This window comes from Mustela nigripes, chromosome 4 (assembly GCF_022355385.1).
Source record: "Mustela nigripes isolate SB6536 chromosome 4, MUSNIG.SB6536, whole genome shotgun sequence".
Classification (NCBI taxonomy): Eukaryota; Metazoa; Chordata; class Mammalia; order Carnivora; family Mustelidae; genus Mustela; species Mustela nigripes.
Genome location: NC_081560.1, coordinates 116746811 through 116768413, shown reverse-complemented (window position 1 = coordinate 116768413; position 21603 = coordinate 116746811). Strand labels below are relative to the sequence as shown.

At 42.9% G+C, this 21603-nt stretch overlaps 1 protein-coding gene across 1 annotated transcript; it reads right to left on the bottom strand.

Moving 5' to 3' along the window:
• Positions 1-2155: 2155 nt before the first annotated feature.
• On the bottom strand, positions 2156-20967 carry LIPN (lipase family member N). The gene is made up of 11 exons (XM_059397640.1): positions 20947-20967; positions 18596-18764; positions 17059-17177; positions 16352-16469; positions 14055-14253; positions 12378-12487; positions 10005-10141; positions 8100-8240; positions 6703-6774; positions 6084-6155; positions 2156-2389 (listed from the first exon to the last, which is right to left on the bottom strand). The coding sequence occupies exons 1-11, from the start codon at positions 20965-20967 to the stop codon at positions 2156-2158; spliced, it is 1392 nt and encodes a 463-aa protein (XP_059253623.1).
• Positions 20968-21603: the final 636 nt, after the last annotated feature.

Genomic DNA, 21603 nt, shown 5'->3' with positions numbered 1-21603 from the left:
ATCCTCAAAAACACTGTAAGAAGGAGTTGTCTTTGAAGGGGGAGACGGATTCTTTCCCATTTCTGCACTCCCATATCACAGCATTCTGGGTACACATTCTTTGTCCTGTAGTTTGAGCCTCCTTCCCCCATAGGCGAGGCTGACTACCCCACCCCACTGGGGACAGGCTTGGCTGTGTGATTGGAGGCAGGGAAAAGTATGGGAGCAGTGGGGCAGCCAGCAGAGTTGTAAACACGCTGCTGTGATTTAGCTAGTCCTCTCCTGCTTTGGGGATCTACCCTGGGAAGAAAAGAGTCCCGTTAGCTGCTCGTTCCAGAATGAACTGGCATGTGCAGCAGACCAGGACCTGACCCACAGGGTTGAGCGGGGTCCTGGTGATCCCAGTGCAAGGCAGAGCCGCCTCAGTCTCACTGCAGGGCTGTGAGCACGAAAAAGGAATGTTCACTGTTGGGAACCAGTGGGCTCCTCACGACTGTTGGCCCCATAGTGTTACTATAGCAACAGCCGAATTAGATAAATCTTCTTAGGAGCTCTCTCAACTGACCTCCACTTAACTAGATTCCTATAGGAACCAATACCTCTTTTCTCTCTTGTAGGTATCTTAACTGATGCCCAATGCCTCTTAAATAGTCCTAACAAATAGGCTCATCTATTACGGTCACATCTTTCCCCTCCTTCCTGTTGAACTGTAAGCTTACTAAGAGTTAGATGTTTGTTCTCAGACTTACTTATGACTCTTCTATTTGTTATAGTTGTTATATTATTTAATGCATTTTGGTTAATTTGGTTAAATGTGACTTTGAAAGACTGTATTGTTTGTATAAAACCACATTTTCACTGGGTGTTATATGCAACTGATAAATTATTGAACACTACATCTTAAACTGATGATATACTATATGTTGGCTACTTGAATTTAAATTAAAAAAATAAAAAAGAAAACTACATTTCATTCTTCAGAAGAGTTCCATAAAACTCACTTAAAACTGATAAACTTGGATAGTCTAATCTTGGTAAATAAAAGTTATATAAATATGGATGGATTTGCACTTCAAATGGCTTCCCCAGTGTATTAAAATTATTATTCTTTTGAAAGACATTAAAATTAAGGTTATAAATGATGAGGTATGAATTATTTATTAAAGAATAATTATGTGGTATTTGACATCCAAAAGACCCTGATCCGACATGCAAATATTGGGGGGCTAACATACATTACTTTTTAAAAATTAACTGTGGGAGGTATGTACATTCCTTGAGGGATGTAAACAGTTTTCCGTTAGTGACATCTTCACAGAGGGTAAAGAACTTTTCCAAGTTTCCACTGCTCAGGAATCCAGAAACGGACACAAAACTTCATGCTGCTCTTGGAACTCTGTACTAAATCCTAGAATCAACATCTGCATCATTTAGAGAATGAAATAGAGCAAGACTTGGAATATTCCTAGCGCTCCCCCCCCCTCCCCACCATAGGCTTTCTGGAAGCTGCTTTAAATGTCATTTGGGTATAAGCCATAGTATAAATCCCACTTTGACCATGAAGACACTGTTGGTGATCAGTTTAACTTAGCTTTAGGGCAAGACGTGAGAGATTTATTTCTTATGTGTTGTAACTTCAGAACAAGCAGTAATTCAGCATATCCTACCTAGTCCTTCGTGGGAATACTTCCATTTTGTTAGTCTTTTCCAGTGTGATGTTCTCTTTCCTACTGGATGTGGACCAGAGCTTATTTTCATGGCCTGTTTACAGATGGCCATCATGTCTCTGGCCCTAGTGGTGATTTCAAGTAAGTCATAAGATCACCGCCCCCCAAAATATATTCCCAAATGGCTGCCTTTGCAAAGTCTCTCCTTTTAAGAAATTGACTTTAATGAGGAAAGAAAAAGGCCTCTTTGAACTACTCTCCCAAGGGCATATTTCGCACAAGTGAAAAATGGGGCCTCCCCTGACTGAGGGGGGATGGTGGGAGAATTTTTAAGCCAATGAGCAGCACAGTTGAAATAACTCCTAGCGGGGATGTTGGGTAAGGGAAACCCTTAGCAACAGCAAATGAGTTGAAGGACGCCAGAGGAGGCCTCCCTGCTGACCAGTCTCTTTCCCAAAGCCTCCCCTGGGCTGGCAGGCAACTTTTAACCAAGAAGGAAATCCTTGCCATCAGGAGTATGACTTCATCAAGGCTATGATTTTACTATACACTTTCTGGGGAGCGTCCAGGCCCCAGATGAAATCGAAGTGGTTCCAGTCAGGCAAGAGGTGGAAGTACTGGAGATTCCTGATTTGGGGGATTACCCTGGCCACATCCCGGAATGTCACAAGGACGTCATGGCCACCAGCCCACATAGCAGTAGGCACCTTCATGGCAGTCAAGTCATAGAGTGGGGGACGGCTCTACGGAAGAGAAAGAAAGAGCCTTTGTGAGCGAAATCTCCTCACAGCAACAGCTGGGTTCAGCTACTGGGCTCAGCATTGACTACAAGTGCAGCTCGGTCAGGCACCGAGGGAAGCCTGCAATGGTCCGTATCTTCAAGGAGTGTGAAGGAAGGACGCAAGATAGGTCAACAGACATTTGCCTACAAAGTAGGGTATGTCAAATGCCACTAAACACTCCCCAAATACAATGGCAGTGAAGGTGAAGAAGACACAGCTTCTGGTTGGGAGCTTCTGAGGAAGAGGAATCATCTGAAATGACTCTGGAAGGACAGTTGGATTCTGTCACATAAGGATAAGGGTGAGAGGGCTTCCTAGCAGGTAGCAAGAACACGTACACCACGGTCAGAATGGCAAGCTGTCCAGAGAACCCCGGGACGAAACTGTGTGAGAGAATGCAGGAGGATAGAAGATCGGAGACAGATAGTCAAGGGCCAGGCTAAGGTATTTTGACATCTTTCAGAAGTTTGGGAGGATGAGGCAGGGTCATTTCTCAGAGTTCTGTCTGAGGGTAACTGTAAGGGCCATTGGTCTGAGATGCCTTGAGGAAGGAATAGGCTGGAGATAGATTCTGGAACAATCTAGACATGCAGCAGGGATGGTCCAGAGAAGGGATAATTGAAGTTATAGGTTAGGACTACATTCTCCAATGGAGAAAGGGAGAGAGGAAGAAGGCTGATCATTTGTGAATGGGGGCGATAGAAAGCAGCCAGAGGCGACGGGAGGATGAGGGAAATAATCAGAAAGAGAAGGCAAAACTCAAGATCAGCGCATTATGGAAGTCTGGGTTGGGGGAGTGAATGGCAAAGGTGCCGTGGGAGCTCACAGAACATGCATTGGAGCAGGCCACTGGATGTGGCAGTCAAAAGGCACAAGTGACTTTAGATACAGTAGCTGTAATAGAAAAATGAAGACCCAAACTCCAGCTCTGGGGTTCAGGAGTGAGTGGAAGAGGGGAAGAAATGGAGAAACTCAGCCCTTTCAAATATTAAAAAAAAAAATGTTGATTAAAATGAGAGGGTTGGAATGATGAGTGATAGACTCCGTAGGTTGATGGAAGGCTTTTTTGTTTGTTTTTCATAAAGAACAGCAATTAATTTAAGAGTGTAATGGGAGGGGCGCCTGGGTGGCTCGGTGGGTTAAGCCTTTGCCTTTGGCTCAGGTCATGATCTCAGGGTCCTGGGATGGAGCCCCACATTGGGCTCTCTGCTCAGCAGGGAGCCTGCTTACCCACCTCTCTGTGCCTGCCTTTCTGCCTACTTGTGATCTCTGTCTGTCAAATAAATTAATAAAATCTTAAAAAAAAAAAAGAGTGTAATGGGAACCAGGAGGAAGAGGAGATAAGAAGAGATGGGGCCAAGGCCACAGGCCCATAAACTTGGGAAATAAGTGGGTCTTCATTTTCTGAAAGAGGAAGGGAGAAGAGAAGGGGACAGCGACATTTTAGGATGCATAAGAGGGACTTTAAGAAATTTCATTCATGCAACAAGTAGGTGTTAATGGCCCAGGAAGTGCCAGGGCCTCTCCCAGGTGAGAAAACATCTGGTGAACAAAACAGAAGGAAATCTCTACCCTCGTGGAGCTTACACTGGTGAGTCTCCTTATTCTCGATAAAATGCGACATTCTCAAAGATTGGCCTGGGAACTTAAGAAGACGGCAAAGTAATGAGGCTAGAATAGAATAAAAATTAACTTCAAGTGGCCTAAAATCATACTCAAAGCAAACAGGATCATCCTGGACTCAGATGGAGCCAGCGAACCAGGGAGAAATTCTAAGGACACTGACCCTCCCACACACTTAAGTCAGTACGTTGTATCCTTCGGTCTTAACATTTTATTTGTCAATTTTGCCTCAATAAAGCTGAAAAAGAAAGAGCTTGACTAACAATGGTCTTAAGTGTATGGGTGACATTTTTATTTTATTTTCTTGTAAATGGAAACAATTTATAAATATAATACGCTCATTAAAAATAATGGAAGAGCGGCACCTGGGTGGCTCAGTGAGTTAAAGCCTCTGCCTTAAAATCCCTCTGTCCTGGGATCGAGGCCCCCGCATCATCGGGCTCTCTGCTCAGCGGGGAGCCTGCTTCCCCCTCTCTCTCTCTGTCTGCCTCTCTGCTTACTTGTGATCTCTGTCTGTCAAATAAATAAATAAAAATCTTTTTAAAAAATAATGGAAGAAAAAAGAATTATGTCAAATCCAAATTGAGAGTCTCCTTAATTCCTTCACATTCTCCCCGTTCAGTCTGCCTTTCTTCCCTCTCTGAAGGTAATTCTTTTCACATTTGTTGTGGCTGTTTGTTTTTTTTTTTTAATTTTGTTTTGTTTTTGTTTTTCTGTTTTTCTTTTTTCCCTGGACTTATTCTAAGCATTTGCAAATATATGCATCTGTGAATATATACAGTCTGAGGGGCAGGGGAAAACATCTGGGGGTAGTGGTAACTTCTATATCTAAATTATGGCATGGTTACCCAAATAAGTGTGTTTGCCAAAACTCACTGAATTGGAAAATTTGTGAATTTCATTGTATGTAAATTAAACCGTAATCAAGCTTAAAAAATAATAAAAATGTACATAGCTCTCTTAGTTGTCCTTAGGGCTAGTAGAATCATTTGTCCCACAATTCAATCCATTCACTAATGGAGAAATTGGCTGGTCTGATTGACTGTTTTGATGCTTAGAAACAACGTAATTGGTCCATATTTGCACTCATAAATTGCCTTCAATACATCAGTCTGGGAAAACATTGGGAAAATTTAATTTAATGTGTTTGGTTCATATAAAGAAGCCCAGCTCTTGAATTTGAGAAAAGAAATGGTGGCAACAGGATTTATCACAGGAACAGAAGGCCTAAATGAGTCTACAAATTCTAGTGTGAAATATCAGATGGAAAAAAGAGGCTAAAGGGTGTCTGAGTGACTTGGTTGGTTAAGCAACTGCCTTTGGATTAGGTCATGATCCCAGGGTCAGTGGGATCGAGTCCCACATCAGGGTCCCCCTGCTCTGCAGAGACCCTGCTTCTCTTTCTCTCTCTGCCTACTGGTTCCCCTGTTTGTGTTCTCTCTCTCTCTCTGTCAAGGAAATAAATGAGATCTTTTAATAAACAACAAAAACAAAATGTGGCTAATAGCTCAACTCATCATGGGTGGATAATATTCTTTTAATTTTCATGTGGGATCCTATATTTTTTTCTGTTGATATCAAGAACTGGGTATTCATTTTCCCTGTACACTTCTATAGATTTTTAAAAAACAATTTTCATTATTATACAGTCAACGAAATATATGTTAAAAACCACCTCCGTGGCACTGGCTAGGTCTTGTGTAACCATACATGAAAAAGCAAGATTAAAACTTGTGTGAAAGCAGCGACACTGAGAAGACTAGGATAAATGCAGTAAAATATTAATACATCTTGTGTTCTGTGGGTGGAGGGATTATACATTATTTTAATTCCTTCGGACATGCCTCTTTTATTTCTATCCTATTTATTTTTAGATGTTCTGCAATGAACACATATTTAAATTAGTCACTTTTTAAAAAGCTCTGTCAATGGGAATGCCACCAATCATCAGGTTAGATTCTTTTCACCCTCCAATAATTTCTTATTATAATGTCTCAAAGCCACCCTTCTGGGGCCATTCCAAACAGCTCACCTGATTGTAGTGATGCATGTTCTCTGCTTCACTTCCCCAGTCATAAGCTCTGAATTCATCAGATCTGTAAAGCTGAAATACATGTTTTTTGGAAAAAACCATCAGAGTAAGAATCACAATTGTTAACAGTAAATCTTAGAAAACCACTGTGCCCTGGGAAGAAAATAAGACTCCTGGGTCATTAGAAGGATAGAAATACATTTTACATTTCATACATTTGTGCTTTTAGAAGCACAAGGCCAGCAGAAAGGGAAGCAATGACTGCCCTTGGTTTGAAGGGACAGCGAAGGGAAAATCAGGACTCCTCAGGGGGCAGTCAAAGCTCGGGTAGCTCTCTCCAGGAAAGTTCGATCCCATGAGGCTTTCCCCAGTTACCTCCTGCTTCAGCTCAGGGTCTGTTTTCCAAGCTCCCATCTAAGACTTGGCTCATTTTTGTCACCTACTTGGTCTGTACCATAACTTGCCCTTTTCCTTACAATCTGGGGAAATCAAACCAGAGACGGTGATGGAGACAAAGTAGAAGCCAGTTTCAAAACTTCTAGGGGGTAGACCTGCTAACTCTCTCCTTTCAAATGTGCTGAAATAAGATCGGAGAGTCCTTCCATGGCAAAGACACTACCTGTTTTATATGCAGGATGTTCTGCATTGAAGATCCAGTGGGAGCATGTGACATATACACATCCATTCGACTCTGGAGGGAAAGAAAACATAGTATGCCAGAAATCACTCAGGGAAAGGAACAATACCTCCCAGAAGCAGAGAACGAGTGTTCTAAGAGTAGCAAACCCAGACGGGGTTTGGGAAATGAAGAGGCTGAATCACCTAGGTAAGGAAGAGCTCAGGTCAGGCACCTGACTGTGAGTAAAAGCATGGGTTGCTTCAGCGCAATCCTGCACCAGCTCCAGGGTAATTTGCAAGCGGGGTTTCGGGGCGTGGAGGGGTGCTGTGCGCATGCGCGTGGGTGTGCATGGTCCCTGATCCGCACGTCCCACCACCTGGGCATCGGAACTTAACCCTGTTAATTATAAGCTTTGTGACTTTGGTCAACTTGTGGGTTTCTGCATTTTCACCTATTAAATGAACGTACTAAAAATCATACTGTGCCAGGCTTTTTTGAGGCTAACATAAAATATTGCAGAAGAAAAACTAAATATAATCACTTCAGATGCACTGTGCTTTGGTCTTTGTAAACATTATAGAGATAAAAATTATAGAGATATACTAGTAATGGGAATCCTATGTCTTAGAACTCTGCAGAAGGAAAGTAATCTATTGAAAATATTTATTGTTGAATAAGAAGACTTTGAACAATGGTCCTTCTCCTATTTTGGTTTGGCTCAAGTTCGCCTCTTGAATAGGAGTAGGATGGCTGGCGAGAAGGGTCATTTGGGGACTGGCTTCACTGTATCAGCCTCGCTGGCCGTCATATGCAATGTGACAGAGCTAGCCATCCAACCACAGTAGCCTGCAGATATACACGCCTCCTCCTTGAATTCTCCATAACAGGAAACGAAGAGTTGATGAAACAGCCTTGCTCATCTTTTGAGGGACAAGAGTTCTATCTCTGTTCCATTTTGTCTTGTGCTTTCCAAGTTAAGTGGGGAGTTTTAACTGAGGCCAAAGTCACCCAACAAAGGAAGGCACAGAGGAAATAAGTTCTACGCTTATATGGACTTCTCTTCTTTTCTGTGATTTTTTTTTTTTAATGCAGGGTATCATTTCTAAAATCACATTGACTATAGTATGGTGGCTGATAGGGAATGGGCAAAACTCCTACTCATGATGGACATCTGTTTTCCTAATATGACCGTGGATGGAAGGATGAACCTGCCTACTCTTCCCCCCAGTTTTCATAATCATGCACCATTGAATACTCAATCTAGGCATAGCAAATCTCTGCCTTTACAGTTTAGAAAACCACATTAGTTTATGCAGCGTGATAGATCCACCAAAGTGAGTCTAAAAAAAGCTGGAACCTCTTAAAGCATCAAATGGCCCCATAATCATTGTACATACCATATTCATATTTTTCTTGTCGTATCCAGCCCATAAGGACAAAAATTCACTACATATCACCCATAATATTTTATTGTTGCAGATTTTGAGGGCGGGTTCCTTTCCTGTCTTTAGAAATACACCTTTGGTACCAAAAATACCCTGTAAAAATAAACAATAATTATCCTTTCAAGAACAGATTTCTGGCTTCTTGACATTCCCTTCATCCCAGGAATAAGGATTCTTAGAGATCCATTTCCATTTGTATTTGGTGTTTCTGCTAAGGAGACTAAGTCACTTGGGAAAGGAACTACTTGTGAATCCATCTCTATCCAGGGAAGATCAACAAATATCATTTAAAAAGAGATTGCATTCAGGCTCTTCAACTCCAAATTCACTTCTCCGTGGTGGAGCTCCCCTATCCCGTCCAATCAGTGACTGCCTCTGTTTCTCATTTCTCATTAACTGGCAAGAGAGGCAGAACATTTTCTCCTTAAGGCTAGACATTGCCTTGACTAGGAAGGAAAAGCAGGATTTTTCCCTACTACCTATGGGCACACTGTCTTTTTAGCAGTGTCCCAGTGGAGCCAGCTCTTGGACTGGAAAGTATACCATGGCGTTCGTACTGAGGGAAGGGGACCACTGGACAGAAAATACTTGAAATCACGGGATGCAGCACAGTTAAAACGTGTAGGGTTTGAGAGAGTAAGCTTGGGTGCGGGGCGCCCAGTTGGAAGGACTGGAGTTTCTGGCCACAGACATGAAGCGGTGGGAGGGATCAGGGGATGGCACTGAAAGGGGCAAGAAATCTGACAGTCAGTTATAGGAAACTGACATAAGCCTCAGACCTACCTATGCCCACAAAGCCATATATTATAAAAATGATGTAGAGACAGATGTATCCGCCTCCCAATGTAATGTAACTATTTTGTCTGCTGAACTCTACCCAAATGTAGAAAACATCCCAAACTAACTGATGTTAGTCACATTTTGGCAACAGAACCATCAACCCCACAAAAGGGAACTTGCATCACCTGAGCTTATAGTAAACAACACAATAAACTATGCAACAAATCATTAGGTTCTATGGAAATTCATCCTTGTGTTTGCCCACAAATATATATTTTTTTCCATTCTCACCCCTTCACCTTAAGCCAGGGCCTCATTTTACATGTGAATTACTGTGAAACCCTTATCAGTCTACTTGATTTCATTTTGGCCCAAATCCATTTTAGCTGACACCCTAAATCGAAGGGGCAATTTTGCCAAAATACTATGTTTATCACAGCAATGTCCTTTTTAGAGAAAGAAAAAGCAAACAGAAAAAATATATATATATAAAATACTTTTGATGGATAAAGTCCCAAATTCACAATTGGCAACCAAACTACATCTTCAACTTTGGAAAATAACCAATAAATTCTGAACAAATAATTGAGCTGTTAGACATTTAGATTTTGGAATCTTAGCCTTGGTAAATTAAAGCAAACTCCGTTACAGGAAGGGGTTGTAGTATTCAGGCTCATGTAATATTAAAGTCAGAAATGTCAGGGATTATAGGGAACTTGAAAAATGTCTTTCACTTGGGCATTGTGAATTTACTGACTGCCCAGTGGAATAAGAACGGAACAAGAAAACTTGAGTGGACTTTCAGCTACACTGTGCTCACTTCAGATAGAAATTCTGACATATACTCAGATCTGTTCATGACTGAGTATAGTAAGTTATATATGGAATCGTAGACATGTACATGGATACACACACACACACACACACACAGCACATGGTCACAGAGTCTGGTTTCTACAGATTTCATGTAAATTTCCTACTTTCCCACTATTGCTTCATAATAGACTTTAAAATAGTAAGGGTCTACGATCCAAAATGGGACCCTCAGAGACATTTTGGCAAAAATGAGGAGCCTACCTTGATTATGGAATTTGGAAGTAGAAAAAAACTGGTAAAAATGCCCGTGGGATATTTGAATGAGACCACAGGACCCAAGGCAAAATTCATTTTGATTCTTTGTGCCAGTTCAGGCATGGTGGAAAAGGCTACAAACCCTAAGAGAACAGGAGACAAGACAATCTTGTAAAAATTAGAAAATACTGAGGCAACGTTTCTACTAGCAAAAGTGGAATTCTGCTTTGACACTTTTTCCTTCTGTTGCAATAATCCCACGGGTGAACTGAGAAACTCTTCTGAGTTATTCTGTGAAGATAATATGCCCTTAGTCCTGTCTGCTCTTGTGTCCATTTTTCTTGTATTCTAGACAATTCGACTTCTCTGGGGAGAGTGAGGGATAAGCTGCGTGAGCCCGGGGACAGCTTCACCCCCCAGTGTGGGCTAAGTGCTGGCAATGCTGTCATTTTACCCCAACCCTGAGATTCAAGAGTGAGTCACAGAGCTTCCAGAAGTAAACAGTCTGTTCACGGGAGGGGAATGCATCAGTTCTTGATGTGGTATTATCCAGTGATCCTGCAGTTGCTTTTTTCTCACAGTGCAAAGAGATGTCATCCCTTCCAGTGCTTTACTGGGTGCTCACTGACCTCTAGAATGTTCCCTGATTTCTCTCAGTCCCCTGTGGTCCTGATAAGGACAGCCATCTCCATCCTCTTTGACTTTTCAGCAACAGCATAGCAAGCATTTCAAGCCCCATGAGGATAAGGGTGGAGAGCAGCCCTGCATGGGCAAGGATGTGGTCTATATGTGTATTTTGGTTCCCTGAGATGCCTTTCTGGGCCCCCCACTGTGTGTAAGCATGTGTGTGTGCCCGCAAGCTTGCTTTTTTTTTTTTTTTCCCCTCCCTGAAAGTCTTGTTGAAACACTGAAACCATCTTGGCCAGAAAAAGAGCTGACTTTGTATTAATTGGCTGAGCAATTGATACAAAGACTGAAACTCGTATACTGGTCTAACACTTCCTGTAGAAGATCTCTGGAAGTGTGTGGAGGTGAGTTGTTCTGTGCTCACACTGACCAGCAGTGTGAGTCGGAGCCTGGGTTGCCAAATGTATTGTGAAGAGTGGGTCCTTCCCACATAACAAAAATTGCTCTGCCCCAAATGCAGAGGATGTCCACTGAAAAATTCATGCCCTACATACAAGGCAGAGAAATGCTGATCAGATATTTTGTTTTCTTTGCAGATCAGATGTAAGAGCACATCTACATTCTGCCCACTTTCTAGACCCTATTCAAGCCATTCTGTCTCCATCTGGTTCCTCCACACGCCCAGACACCCTCACTGGGAGTGGGAGGGGGTGTTCAGATGGACCTAATTTGAATCTGTGTCCTTAAAATTGGAAGTTTTAGTGGAAGATCACTAACAAATTCACAATATTCATATAATGAATTCCTCTAAATTTTTATTTGGAGCTGGATTTTTTATTTCTTCTGAAAAGATCTAAGAAATCATTAGGAAGAACATTTTCAAAGAGAAAGGTCTTGGACTTCTAAACATTTTCTATATAGTACTTGCATTAAATTGCTAGTTCATAAATACTAAATTGCACATTAAATAGATAAACCCAGTTGATGTATGCTTTTGTGTATCAACTAAAAGAAAAAAAGTGACCATAGTGACGCCTGAGTGCCTCAGTTGGTTAAATGTCTGCTTTGGCTAAGGTCCTGATCCTGGAGTCTCGGGATTAAGCCTTGCATTGGGCTTCCTGCTCAGTGGGGAGTCTGTTTCTCCCTCTCCCTCTGTCCCTGCCCCTTCTCATGTGTTCTATCTCTCAAATAAGTAAATAAAATCTTTAAAAAAAAAAAAGTGATCGGGGCCGCCTGGGTGGCTCAGTGGGTTAAAGCCTCAGCCTTCAGCTCAGGTCATGATCCCAGGGTTCTGGGACTGAGCCCCACATCGGGCTCTCTGCTCAGGAGGGAGCCTGCCCACCCCCCTTCTGCCTCTCTGCTTACTTGTGATCTCTGTCTGTCAGGTAAATGAATAAAATCTTTAAAAAAAAAGTGATTGTATTATTTTCAATTCATTTAAATGTAAGTATAACCTCACCCTTTTACTATTTTTTAAAATCCCAAATGGGTTCTCAGGAAGGTATGATCGACACATACTTATTCTTCAGGGATATTTCATGTCATTAGGCGTTACTAGTTTCATGCAGAGGGGACCTAGAAACTTACTCTTTGCAAATTTGGGGCACATGGAAATTCTATCACGATTACAAAAGTGCTGTTGTAACCAGAAATGGAGGAAAGATTTGCCCAACGTGCAGTTTCTGAAATTCAAGAAAGGTGAACACCTGTGAGGCCCTGACCCTTGTAAAACACTGACATTTGTAAACATACCTATTGTAGTGCCAAGTGAGTGCCCGATGAAATACATCTTCTCCTGACCGGTTTTATTTACAATTAAATCTACTATTGCTGGGAGATCGTATTTGGCCATTTCATCAAAACTGCAAAATGAAACAGGGGCTTATAAGTACTTGCCACCAAGTTGAACACTCAGAGCACCCGCTCACCTATTTTTCATGCCCAGAATGCTGGTGGGCACTTCATTCTTTATCCAATTACATGTGGGCTAGTGTGGCTTCCATTTGCTGCATTTCTGTGTGTTACTGTCTAATAGCAGGACTGATTTCAAGCCTTGTGTGTGCGGTCTGAAGGCCAGTCCTCCCCTTCCTCCTCCCATCCACTCCCCCTTCTCCTGCTCGGCCTGCCTCTTCTTCAAACAGCCACAGGGCCCTTCCAGACCTTCAGGCTATAGAACACTCAGCTTTGGAAGCAGACCTGGAGGCGGATCATGACTCTGGCTGAAACTCTTGATACATTACTTAAATGCTCTGAGCTTCAGTTTGCTCATCTGTGAAATGACCTTCATGCCCATTTGGGAGCAGACCTGCTCAAGGGACTGGATGACAGGCAAGGCATGACTCAGGTGCACCTGCTGTTGATGTTTCTTCCCATATCAGAGACATGTTCCGTATCTACCAAAATGCCACAGCACCAGTTCAGCTGGCATTCACGCAGGAGAACAAAAAGACCTTCAAAATACTCAGTGGTTCCAGGTAGCCTATGGGCTCAAGGGTTGCTTATCAAAAGGACACGTAAGGAAATCTGTAGGCTGACACTCCCAAGTATAAGAAAATTCTTGTGATGTCTTACAGCAAACAAGTTCCAAGCTCCCTGCCAAGGGGCAGTGACGCAAAATATTTCCTGATGTTTGTTCCTGCCCAAAGGCTCTGACCCTAACAATTTATTCTACCCTTCCTGATTCCCCACCTGCCAGCGGGTGCTGAATATTTCATTAGCATGGGAGGAATGCACACTCTGTTCTATCAGCAGGCTTGCAAACCAACAGGGAGCTTAGCCTTGCACAGGGAAATATCTTACAAGAATCAGCCTGTCCTCTGGTGACAGCAGAAATACTTTCAGTGAAAGACGGAGGTAGCTTACGAGGACATTGTTCTCTATGGCCCATCAGCAAGGTTTTAAAGACCTCATATCGGGGTTCTCTTGAAAATGGTATCTACTACAGTTACAACCAGAATTTCTCTAAATAAAATACAGTACCGGCACACACCATCTCTGTCCAAGAGAAAAGACCTGGATTAGCAGCACTAGAATGAATAGACGTTTCATGAAGACAGGCACTTTTCTCACTCTTGAGTGCTCAGAGCCTATAACTGTACATACAGGAGACACTCAGCAAACATTGATTGAATGAGTGTGTTCCTTGGTCACAGGAATTCCCTGAGCTGTCCCTTGGGACGTATTTATATTGTATAGTATTGGATAGAACTGGATGTTAAAAAACCATCTCGTTAAAATGATGTAGCTAACTTGTGGGCCAATCAGTGGAAATCTAACTTCCTGCTGTTTCTTTGCTTTGAGATATTAGTAGAAACTACAAGGAACTATGTGCCTTCCAGTGTTATGAATTATTATTAATATCACCCACACTATTATATTCAAAGAAATTGTCTCCAACTTTCCACATGATTTTTCTTAGATGAGGCTTACCTAAAGGCCCAGAATTTTTCTTCAGTGACGGACAATGTTCTGTGCCTTCTTGACCAAGTGTTCCCCCGACTGTTTCCCATCCAGACATCATAACCTGCATCTGCTAGAAGGAACCCAAGGCTGCCATTGGCATAATTCTCCAACCAAGAGGCATTGTCTGCAAATAAGGCATGTTGCAAATACACGACTGGCCGGGGTCCTGGAAGGAGGAAGGGAGAAGAGAGAGAGGGGAGAGAAAATAATTTATGATAAAAAGAACATCTCAGGAACATGATAGAAACCCCTCCCACATACACACCCCACAACAGAAGAAGCAAAACCCAAAACCAGCATTCACCTTTCCCCTTGTCATTGGTGTAGAGGAGGAGAGTCACGTGTAAGTTTCTCAAGCATGTTTATTACACCTGGTGCTGTGCTGACGGATGAACATGCAGGAGCTTGTTATGGCCTCATGATACCTCTACCGAGTAGCGACTACTTTAAGGATCCTCATTTTACAGCCGCAGAAACTGAGCTTTAAGGTAGTGAAGTACCTTTCCCAAGGGGCCACCTAATTAACATCTTAACCTAATTAAGATGCAGAGCCAGGACGCAAGCCCAGTTCTGTTTCACACCGCAGTGGGTGCTTGTAAACTGTGCTCCCAGCTCTAGGAATTCACATTTGCATATCTCTGGGGTCTGATTGGCAAAGACAGGAAAATGATCATGTCTGATGGAATCCCTTGCCTCTTCCAGGGAGGAGGAGGATGGGAGCATAAATGGACAGTGACTGATTTCCTCTCCAAGCTTCTAGCCAAATCCCCAGCCTCTGCCCACCAGAGAGCTTTTGAAAACCCCAAATATAATAGAGTCAGCTTAACATCCCTCTGATGACTGTCAAATTCTTGAGGGAGAGGGTATTCAGGGAGATGAGGCTGAACCAGTGCAGAAGGTTTCAAAAGGCAGCATAATATAGCGTGTTAAGAGTATAGGCTCTGGAGCTGGCTGGGTTTGAGTCCTGATTCCATCACTCGCTATGTGTGTGTGACTTTGAGCCTGTTACACAGCCTGCTCAGGTTCATCACCTGTAAAATGATAACTATTCATAGTACTGACCTCTTAGGAATGCTGAGAGGTTTCTCCGATATAAATTAATGTAAAGTTTTTAGAATAATACACTTAACCCATGGTTCTTAACTCCAAACCTTCCCAAATTCTTCCTCCTTGGAAAGGAGAAAAATGCCCTCCTTTTATGCTCCTTTTATGGTTCCCAGCCCCCTCCCTCCAAGCCTGGTGTTGCCAGATTTAGAAAAGAAGAAAAAAAAAAAAAAGAAAGAAAGAAAGCAAGCGAAGATTAACTGGAAGACTCAGGATGGCCTGTTGATCTGAATTTCGGATACGGGATGAACAATATTTGGTTAAGTACATTCTGAAGAGGAACTTGTCCAAGAAACTGATTTGTTAGTGATCACAGAGTCAACTTTGACTTCTGCCATTTGTCTCTTACCCTCGCCTTTGTCCCACTCTCAATGTTCATTCTGAATCTCTAGAATTATGCCTTTCTTTCTTGGAGGACAGAAGTCAAACAGGGCCATTTCAGCCGCCTCTGAATACGAATGGCAGGACGGACAGCGCAGTGATGGGGTACAGGATTTGCCCTCCTGTCTTCCCAGATACTCTGCTCCTTCTTCTCTGTTCCTCACTCATCCTGAGCTTTGCAGTGACTTGTCCCTACTTAAAGAGTAATTTCCTCTGCTTTTGCGTGGCTGGCTCTTCATGCTAGAATTTAGGCCACATCAACACCATGCTCCTTCCTCCCACAAAACTTGTGTCCCTCGGATCAAAATAAAGGAAGAATGTTCCAATTTTCCTTCCTGGAAAAAGTTTCAGAAATGTCAGGGTCATCTAATTTGATTTTTTAGTCCTGCCGAAGGGGGCCTATTGATTCTAAAGGGGGCAGGAGAGACTTCATGCAACCCAGCCAACCTCTTTGCGAGTGAAGAAATCCCTTTCCTGGGATGCAGCAATTTTTCACATGAGAAATGAGTCACGAATGAAAGAAATGTTGGTCCCGCCTTTGCATTCACACCCCCAGCAAGCGAGCCTGTTTGCTGTCAACAAGATCTGTCTTGCCCGTCATATTTTTAGGTTCTTGGCTGTCTTCAGAAAATTGGAAAAGAAGGAGACTCCCTTTAACTGTTTAAAGACTAATCTAAGAATTGAGCCAAGTTTGATAAACCAGTCATTCTCTCAGTGGAAAGCCAGTCCTAAGGTGTAGTGATATGCCGTCGCCTTCGCAGGATAGAAGCATCTCGTACCTGGGCTCCGGGCACCTCTTCGTCCATGGGGAATTCTGTTGACACTGAGGATGTACCCGTCCTGAGTGGTGACATCATACTCTTCACTGGGGTAGCCATTATAGGTGATGATCTCACTCTGCCCCGTGAAAACACAGACATTAGCTCTACATCTTCTCCAAAGTGTTTTGGAAGGAACTAGAACAAAGCATCTTGTCTGTCCTTATTGGGGTGAATTATCTGAAATCTGTAGCCCCAGGTAACTGCAAAATTGATTTATTATGTAAAGTCTTGATTTTAAAAAATTAGCAGAATATTAAAAAATGTCTGCTATTGGCAAATTTGGGGGTGGGTAGTTGGGTAGAGATGGCATTAGGTATTGACCCATCTTTCTGACAGAACTATATTCTCCAGCCAGCTAATTCTCGAGACCCCTTTTGGTTGGGGAGAAGGCGGTCATATATAATATCCAAGGGGCTTAGAATAGAAATTTTTAATATTTTTAAAATATAAATTCAAACAAGGAGGTTGCCTATAAATTCTTTTTTGCTTTACATTACTGGAAAGTGTTATTTACTCAGCCAAAAGAGAAGTTCTCCCTAGCTTGACTCTCAGAGAAACCTTAAATATCACCTATGTTTTATCTGTTCCCTTATTTGAGACTTTTTGCTCTCATAAGACCATGCATCTGCCTTATGTGATGTCCTTTGGGACTTGGCATGACTTACAATATTCATCCACACTTCAGGATTCGCTTCATTTTCCAAATTAAAGAATCTATCAGCATTTAAAGTTCCACAGATCAAACAACAGGTTGTTGTTAAAACCAGCCACATCGTGGGAATGCCTGACGTAAGACATTTAATAATCACAGATTAATTTTATACACCAACGTTGCTTAAGAAATGAAAATAGTGCCCTACTGCAAACTGGACGGACATCCTAGGGACACTGAGAAACTGTGGAAGGGAGCAAACACAGTGAGCTAATTCTGAGCATGGGAATCCATTCTTCGCATAGAAAGTGCTTTGACCCAATCCATTTCTTGCAAGACATTTCATCAAGCACCAAGACTTATTGTTTTGGTTGTCCTTTAATCAAAGGTTTTCAATTATGTTAAGTCTTTGCTCACCTGCAAATTGCCAGGATACTCAGAGGACAGGTGTCCAAGCCACAGCAAAGGGAAAAGGGGTGTTATCCTCTACTCTAACCGGCCTCCCACAAAACAAACAAGAACAGTGAGCAGAGAGGAGGAAGATGGGCTTCCAGGGATGGGATTATTTCTCTTGTGGACACCCAAAGGGGAAGGTTGCACATTTAAATGTGCGATCTCTTCCTTGGCAGGGCTTAAAATAACCTCTTCCAAGGCAGACCAACCTCATGGCAGTCCAGACTGACCCTCCTATGACACCCTCCCCACCCCCACTGTGACCTGACTTTTAGGTCCAGCGCGGACAAGATTTCTGACCTTGGGCAAGTTATTTTGCAGCTTTGTCTCTTGGTTTCCTTGTGGGTGAAATTAGAATAATAATGTAACCTACCCTACAGGGTTTACAGGAAGGATTAAATGACCTACAAAGCAAGAAACAGGTCAGTCCTTTCACTATTTTTCCTAATCTGAGAATGAGCCAGAAAGTAACTTCAGAGAGCTGTAACAAATTAATGACCGACTTCTAGAAATTTAGAGCTTTACTTCTGAAGATTTTAAATAGCTTCCCATGCATTTGCTGTCTGATTGAAGACGATTTTATATCTGCAAATGTTATATTATTTAAAACATTGTTAAAACTAGCAACAGCTAATATCTACTGAGTGCTAAAGCTTGTGCAGAGAACGTTTCTAAATGCCTAGGGTGTGTTATTTAAATCTCAAAGAAACTCCATCAAGTGGGTCCTATCATCCTCCCCTTATGGATAAAAAATACCCCAAGGCTTAGGGAGATTTCAGATCTGCCCAGGTCACAGAGCCCACAGGTGCCAGAACTGGGTGGAGAAGGCAGGCAGCCTCCCAGCAGCGCCCTTGGATCTGACCATCACCCCAACCCGCCTCCCAGTTGTGATAGATCTTGACCTTACCTAGCTCAATGAGCGTTCTCTGCTCCAGAAGACTCCGCACTAAGAACCTCTAAACTTCTGGCTGTAACAGGTTGAAGAACAAGATGTAGTTGCAGTGACAGTTAGCAGCTAGAGAGAGCAGAGACCGGAAGCCCATGGCAATGAGGAAACCCGGGGCCGTGGCGCCTCCCAGGGCGTCTTCCTGACGCACCAAATGCCCTGATGTGCTTGCAGATTGGGAAATAGTGGTCTGTGGAGCGCCAAATAACCAGTATGACTGAATCCTTTATGTTTCCTTGGAGTGGCAGCTGCTGTCGGGAGGGTTCAGCTATCTTTTCCAAGCCTGGCGTGAAATGGGGAAGTCGGACGGACTCGGGATCCTAATGGACAGAACCGGGCATAGAAGCAAAATCTACCTCCTCAACACCAAACCATTTCTGTTGGGAGTCAGACGAAGCGAAGTCTGGAAAACCACTGATGTCAATCAGGTGGTGTGAAAAGGGTGACTGACTGTGAGCTAAATGGTGAGGATGAGGCCACCCTGACTCCCGGCTCCCGAGGCCAGCAGGACCTGGAACTAGCAGAGCATCAGGGGAAACTGACACTTACGTCCAAGGGAGGCAGTGACCCTTGTGGATGCTGAACCACAGACCAGTTCACCTCGAGTTAAAGCAAAACAGAAGCAGGTGCTCCTAGGGAGTTCGGTCGGCCGAGCGTCCCACTCTTGACTTTGGCTCAGGTCATGATTTCAGGGTCTTGGGATCGAGCCCCACATCAGGTTCCTTGTTCAGTAGGGAGCCTGCTTCCCACTCTCCCTCTGCTCCTCCCCCTGTTCTTACTCTCTCCCTCTCTAAAATAAATAAATAAATAAATAAAATCTTTAAAACAAAAAACAAAGTAGAAGCAGAGGCCAGAGGAGAATGACAACAACTTAGCTCCACACCTTCCCCAAACACTAGTGGAGGCACACAAGCAGGGTTTCTGTTTCACTCTGCATTCTGTACCCCTAGAGGCCCCAGGAATGACTGAAGCTCTCCGGGACAAGAAGCAGGGAGACAGGGAAGTCCTACCTAGCAGAGGCAGTAGTTTCCATTCTCTGAGTCTGGACTCATTCTGCAACCCTTTCAAAAACAAAGCTATTATTTGCATTTGTCCGAACCCTCAGATCTGTTCCACTGGAATGGGGAATTCATGCCAGTTACAGCAACATGGAGTGAGAGGAAGCACTCTGATTGTTGGAAGACGTGGGAAGATTATGGGTTATTCTGGCTCCCCTGCCCCTCCTCCTTTTTTAAAGACTTTATTTATTTGAGAGAGAGACAGAGACAGTACAAGCAGAGCACAGGGAAAGGGACAAGTAGACTCCCGGCTGAGCAGGGAGCCCGATGCGGGGCTGGATCCCAGTACCCTGGGATCATGACCTGAGCTGAAGGCAGATGCTTAACCCACTGAGCCTCCCAGGTGCCCAGATTATTCCCCCTTTGAGGCAAGACTCCACTGTTCCTGACCCTAACGGCCCAGTGACAGGGGTGAGGACCTGTTGGGAAACGCACATGGCTTCTGACTTTCAGAATCACTTCAAACAGAACTTAGCAAACTCTCTGGGGAGGCACAATGTTATTAGTATTAATGTAGATTTGTGGCCATGCTTGGTGTGGGAGCAGCAGGAATGGAGCTAAACATCTCCGGCCTTGACAGGCTGCAGACCAGGGCAAATTTCAGAACTCTAACTCGTGGCCCTACCTCGTGGCCCTCTCAGATCCCCTCTTGAATGCTTTCAACATGTTGAAATGAGCTAAAATGAAACACATTGCAACTTCTTCCTTGGCCCTGTGAAATACAAAACTATAGCTCCTACTTTCTAAAAGCTCAAGATTTTCCTGCTTCACTTCCCCCACCCCCATTAGATGATATTAGAGCTGGAACATGATCTTGGGCAAAATTAGATTGAAGGTCAGTCTTTCTGAAACCCAGTGGTGTTTCTGATACCTTGGTCTGAAGATCATATTGCAGTCTGAGCCAATTTTTTAATGATGAATCCTCATTCAAATATCAAGATGTCTAAAAACATGTGCCTGAACATAGAACATGGATCCTTGAACTTGGTATCTATTGGTGACAATGATTATTATTTTCCTTCCGATGTTCTAATTCAAAATACTTTTGCTATTACATCTCATCTTTTTTTGTTTGTTTGCTTCTTTCTCCCCAAAGATTGATTTTTTTTTTTTTTTTTTTTTGGTAACACATAACTTTGTATCAAAGGGGAAATCATTTTCCCTTGAAAGCAAGTCGAGGTTAAAAAAAGAAAGGAATGAGAATTTTAGAAAAGCAAATAATTAAACCTTACCCCCTTTAGAGAAATTTTCCCCTGGAATAAAAGATTTTGCATGAAAAGATTTTGCTAGCTCACCAGATAATTTATCTAATTCATTATGCATCCTAAAATTCAAACAGAGCTTTAAGCACGCACGCGTACACACACACACACAATGATTGATTAGCCCACCTTGGCCTTAGAAAAGGCACTTTAAATTACATTTAACTATTTTATTTCTTTACCCATAAAGCAGAGCTGGCCATGCTCGTGACATGTCTAAGAAACAATGCTGTTTCTGAAGTTACCTATCAGAATGGAGTTCGCTCTCTTTAATGCTGGCTGGGGTTGGTGAATCTCCCAGTCAGCTCCAGTAGTCTGTACCCACCTTCAATCGCCAGATGGCTATAGGATAGAGAGGCAGAAGAGAGAAAAGGCAAATGAAAAGTTCTATCATAAATACCTGAAATTTTAAAGGTTTTTGAAAAGAGGTCATAAAAAGCTAATTGAATGGACGCTCATCCTGATCGGAAATGCGCAAAGGAAAGATCATGTCCATTTAAAGAGAAGTTATTACCAAAAGTGCAGGTGTTTGCCTTTGATGACTTCCACGTCCTGGAGTGGCCGGATCAGGACCACATTCATGGCAAAGGTCAAAGCTTCAAGGGAATGAAGAGGAGGAGCTGTATCATCTCCTGGGAGGAGATTTACAGCATCTAATCCTCCAAGCCTGTTTACCTGCCTGCCTGCCCACTTAATGTGCAGAATTTATGTATGGTATTCCCTACAGCTCGTTTTGTATTTGATTCCCGTAGGGGGTATGTTCAAGTGGGAATGTTTTTGTTTTGTTTTGTATTGTTTTTTGTTTGTTTTTTTAACATGCACAGACATGCACACACACA

Coding starts and splice junctions, on each gene's coding strand:
- LIPN (XM_059397640.1), bottom strand. CDS start 20,967: ATGGCCAGCTCTGCTTTATGG. Junction 17,178..18,595: donor CAAGCACATCAGGGCATTTG/GTGCGTCAGGAA, acceptor GTCTTACGTCAG/GCATTCCCACGATGTGGCTG. Junction 2,390..6,083: donor ACATGCATCACTACAATCAG/GTGAGCTGTTTG, acceptor TCTCTTCCGTAG/AGCCGTCCCCCACTCTATGA.